Genomic DNA, 5,581 nt, shown 5'->3' on the forward strand with positions numbered 1-5,581 from the left:
CCCTTCTGGCCAGAGCATCACACTGGGAGCTCGCAATGATTTGGGCATCCACGGTGACCCCAAAATCCTTTTCAGGGTCCCTGCGTTCCATAATACGGTGCCCTAGCCTGTCGGTTGGGCCTCCATTCTCTGTTCTGGGAGGGTAACTTTGCATTTGACTGCATTAAAACATTTTATTTGCATGAGCCCAGCTCACCAAAGGCTCCAGATGAACCAGTATGCCTGCCCTGGCTGCCTCATTGTAACTACTCTGCCAGTCTTTGGGTTGTACACAAATTTTATCTGCAGTGATTGTCTATTTGCTTCCAGATAATTGATGAAAATATTCAATAGCATTGGGCCTAGAAATGATCTTTGCAGAACCTCATTAGTAACCTCCCCCTACCTTCACTGGCAATGACGCTTTGACAACAGCTTTCTGAGATATATCAGTTAGCCACTTTTAGTCCATTTTACATATCCTCTTCTGATATTATAGTGTTCATTTTTTATCTGAATGTTTTCCCTACTAAAGCAAATGTTTGGGGGAAATCAAACTTTATGCATCTGAGTGGTCCCCTTGATCAACCAAACGTGTACTCTCATTTAAGGATGAAATTGGGTTTATTTGACAAGACTGATTTTCTATAAACGCTGTTGTTGATTGACAGTAATTATATTCCTAGACTTTTTTAACTAATCCCAGACCAGCTTCCACTGTTTCCTAATCTTGTCAAATCTTTTTTTTAACTTTCCTTTTATTTTTAATAGTTGATGTTAAACACAGAACTGCCCTGTATCTGCCTCTTTTTTTTTTTTTGGCTCTGCTGCTGCCTGATTGAGTAGTTCTGGTTCCGAATGAGATGTGTGATTGATCAGTCAGTTCATAACCCTGGTGTTCGTAACTCTAAGGTTCTACTGTAGATGATGTATAACACCCTCCTTGACTGCTAATGGACTGGAAAGTATTTCATCGCCTCACATGATATGAGTACCTCATACTGCTTCTTTCCTAATGCAGGACAAATATATTTATTGAACACATCTACCTTTTCTGTAACATTAAAAAGTTTCTTTTCTCACTCCAGGAGTTGGCCTAAACCTTTTCTAGGATTTCTTTTGTTTTGAATATATCAAATAACCTCCTTTTTGTGATCCTTAGGTCTGCCACACATGGATTTTAACCTGATGTCTTTAATGTCCATGATCAATTTTCACAACTTCAGGTTTGTATTATTTGTTATTTGTTTCCCTTTTTTCCATGTGTTATATATTGCTATCCCTCCCAACCCCCACGCTGCAAATGTCTTCCCTTTTCACGGAACCAGATTTTTATCCAAGCTGTCCACCTTTTTGACTATGGAATTGTGGCTTTCTAGCTATCTAATAAATGCGTCTTATAGAATTCCAACTTTTCCTTCCCAGTTTTCTGTCTATTTTTTTCCTCCCAATAAGTTTTTCCGATATTTTGCCTCAGCTTTGAGGAATTAGCCCAGATATTACTGGTTGGGAATAGTTCTCTGTTTGACCATTTGAATGTAATCAGCTCCATTTTTTTATTTTCCACTCCTCTATTATACACCCCCTTCCTTGTCTCTTCTCTAAACTAAACAGTACCAGACGTTTCAGTCTGTCTGCATATAGCAGCTTCCCCCATTTCCCCAGCCTCTTGGAAACCCCCTTCCGATCTGCAATAACCTTTATAGAACAAAACTGAGTGTATGTCCAGAGCAAGTTATTCCCCATCCCATTCCATAAGCATCCGATCATTGCTTTTGTTTTGGCCACTTTGGGGAATGAGCAGGTCCATTCTATTGAGCTGATATCAGTGATGCCAGGTCTTTTCCCTGAGGTATGTTCTACCTGGGATATTCCCCCCGGTACATGTCTGCACACAGATTTGGGTTTTTTCCACTTTCAGATTTTGAGCAACCAGGTAAACGGGGAACTCCCTACATAATGGATTCTCTAGCCTGGGCTTCACTACATTAAGGAACAATGACAGATAACCAGTATCCATACTTGTATTTCCTGCTGCTGCCTGTTAAGAGTTCCCGCATCACCTAATGTAGGAATTATTTATGCATGGAGCACCATCAAATATGGAAGTGGCATTATTAGGGTCAGTTTTTCATAATTCATTTATCTGATTAATGAAAATGTCACTTCTCAGTGTCTGAAAAGCAACCAATCTGCTTCCCCCATAAGAACAGCCTCCAGTTGTGCATTTGTGTCTCATATTCACATTGTCTCCCACCTAGGAATTTGGACTGCGACCATTACCCGAGACCCTGGGCACATACAGAAAGTCCAGTGAATGTACAGTACATTCAGGAGACACTTCCCCTGCCTCAGAGCTGGACACCTTCTCCCCTACTCCATGTCAGATTCCAACACAACTGACTTCACCAACCCCTCCACCTTCATCCTGCTGGGCATTCCTGGTCTGGAGGCAGCCCACGTCTGGATCTCCATCCCCTTCTGCACCATGTATGCCATAGCTATCTTGGGGAACTTCACCACCCTGTTAATAGTGAAGAGGGAGCCGAGCCTCCATGGGCCCATGTACTATTTCCTCTGTATGCTGGCCGTCACTGACCTGGCCCTATGCACGTGCACAATTCCCAAAATGTTGAGCATCTTCTGGTTCAACTCCAGGGAGATCGATTTCAGTGCCTGCCTCACTCAGATGTACTTCATTCACTGCTTCTCAGTGGTGGAGTCTGGGATCTTTGTGGCCATGGCTTTTGATCGCTACGTGGCCATCTGTGATCCCCTGAGACATTCCACCACCCTGACAAATTCCATGGTGGTCAAGATTGGCTTTGCCATGGTGCTGCGTGGTGGCATGCTTGTACTGTCTGGTTTCCTTCTGGTAAGGCAGTGGCCATATTGCAGAACCAACATCATCCCCCACTCGTACTGCGAGCACATGGCCCTGGTGAAGCTGGCCTGCGGTGACATCCACATCAGTAGTTACTACGGCCTCTTTGTGGTATTCTTTGTGATTGGTGTGGATGTGTTTTTTATCGCCGTATCCTATGTCCAGATCCTCAGGGCCATCTTCAGCCTTCCCACAAATGATGCCCGGCTCAAGACTTTTGAGACCTGCACCTCCCACCTCTGTGTCATCTTAGCCTTTTACATCCCAGATCTTTTCTCCTTACTCGCACACCGGTTTGGTAGCAATGTGCCCCTGCATTTCCACATTATCATGGCCAACATGTACCTTATAGTGCCCCCCACGCTGAATCCCATCATCTACGGGGTGAAGACCAAACAGATCCGGGACAAACTGCTCCATCTCTTTACTCATAAGGGGACTTAAAATTTTCTCCTGGTGCTCTGGCTCTCAGACTGAGCTCTGTGCAAATCTGGCTGGTAACATAGTGCTGGGCCCTCTTCCCTGAATCACTTATTTAACAGTCAAAAAGACATTAAATCCTTTCCTGGCCTTACTGTGTTTTGTCACTGTGACAAACTGGGGAACCATTCAGTGTTCAACTCCTTAAATCATCGGGATGCCACCTTTCTAATTTCTGTTAAATGGACCTCTGAGGCTCTGACCTCTGCACAATTTCGTCCTCCAATGCCCAGCCCCTGCTCCACATCTCACCTCAGGTTCAAATTCTCACCAGCAACTGAATACCACACAGCAAAACAATAACCCAGGAACCAATCCCTGCAACAAACGCTGTTGCCAACTCTGCCCGCATATCTATTCAAGGGACACCATCATAAGACCTAATCACATCAGCCACACCATCAGAGACTCATTCACCAGCCCAACTACCAATGTGATATATGCCATCATGTGCCAGCAATGCCCCTCTGCCATGTACATTGGCCAAACCAGATGCAAAAGAATAAATGGACACAAATCAGACATCAAGAATTTTAACATTCAAAAACCAGTAAGAGAACACTTCAGTCACCCTGGACACTCAATAACAGACATTAAAGTGGCAATTCTTTAACAAAAAAACTTCAAAAACAAACCCCACTGAGAAACTGTAGAACTGGAATTAATTTGCAAACTGGACACCATCAAATTAGGCCTGAATAAAGACTGGCTTTATGGAAATATGCTTAGACTGTGTTTTATGCTACATATGCCATGTAACATATCTCAAAGGTTATGATTTACTGAATGTATTAATCCTATCTGTATGCATGTATCATTATTCAAAGTTATGAATGTTGGCTGTGTACTGGTTTGATTTCTAAATAACCTTAGTCGAGCATTTGGTCAGTTCCTGGAGGAAGGAATGTTGAAATTAAGTACCTAGTCAAGAAACACTTAAAGGATAATGTATCTTGGAATGCTCCAATCCACATAAGAAGTCTACTTGAGGATGTTCAAGGTAGCATGTAAACAATGGCTGCTGCCTGTAAAAACTTGTGACTTGCCCAGGTGACTCCTAAACTCCATCTTGGAGCTGGACTTTGCATAGAAAGGAGGAGGGGGGTCTCCACCCACAAGAGAAAGTCTATTTAAACCTCTGGGACACCCCTCCATTTTGTCTTCATCTGGCGAAAGAGGGAGCCTCTCCACTCCCCAGGATACTTGAAAAAAACTGGAACAAAGGACAGTAACTATAGGTGGTGTGTGTGATTGCTGAACCCAGGCTAAAATGAGTTTAGTCTGTAAAATGGAGCATTCTGGAACTGCTGAGGATCGTATCTGTATTCAGTTTGATTAGACATAGATTTGCGCATTTTATTTTGCTTGGTGACTTACTTTGTTCTGTCTGTCACTACTTCAAACCACTTAAATCCTACTTTCTGTATTTAATAAAATCGCTTTTTACTTATTAATTAACTCAGAGTCTGTATTAATACCCGGGGGAGAAAACAGCTGTTTTCAGCAATCACATAGCTCTCTATCAGTGTTACAGAGGGTGAACAATTTATGAGTTTATCCTGCATAAGCTTTATACAGGGTAAAATGGATTTATTTGGGTTTAGACCCCATTGGGAGATGGGGATCTGAGTGTTAAAGACAAGCACACTTCTGTGAGATGTTTTCAGGTAAACCTGCAGCTTTGGGGCAGGTAATTCAGACTCTGGGTCTGTGTTGGAGCAGACGAGCGTGTCTGGCTCAGCAAGACAGGGTGCTGGGGCCCAGAGCTGGCATGGAAATCAGGGGTAGAGGTAGTCTTGGCACATCAGGTGGCAGCTCCCCAGGGGGGTTCTGTGATCGAACCCATCACAGTGGCGTAGTCGGCAGGATCTATGAACAGCTGATTGCTTTGAGGGACAGCTAGTGATTTTAAGTGAGTTTTAAATGTGGTGCCTGGAGAACAGACAAAGTGGTTACTGGTTTGTTATTTTCTGTTTGCTTATTTCGGGTAAGAGAAGTAGGGGCAGAAGTAGTCTTGGCACATGGAGTGGCAGCTCCCAAGTTTCTGTGATCCAACCCATCACAGAAGGACTGGGACCAAAGACTGCCATTTATCCTGATGGCTATAAGGGATTCCGTGGCATCATATGGAGTAACTCCATTCAAGGAGATGACTGGGAGAGATATGTGTCTCCCAGAACAGTGGTGGGTGGATGGAACACCACGTGACAACCTACAACCCTGCATCCTCATAGACCA

General features: G+C 43.6%; 1 protein-coding gene across 1 annotated transcript; it reads left to right on the top strand.

The window, feature by feature from the left end:
- Positions 1–2,359: 2,359 nt before the first annotated feature.
- On the top strand, positions 2,360–3,307 carry LOC120381241 (olfactory receptor 52J3-like). The gene has a single exon (XM_039499442.1). The coding sequence runs from the start codon at positions 2,360–2,362 to the stop codon at positions 3,305–3,307; it is 948 nt and encodes a 315-aa protein (XP_039355376.1).
- Positions 3,308–5,581: the final 2,274 nt, after the last annotated feature.

This window comes from Mauremys reevesii, linkage group 1 (assembly GCF_016161935.1).
Source record: "Mauremys reevesii isolate NIE-2019 linkage group 1, ASM1616193v1, whole genome shotgun sequence".
NCBI lineage: Eukaryota > Metazoa > Chordata > Testudines > Geoemydidae > Mauremys > Mauremys reevesii.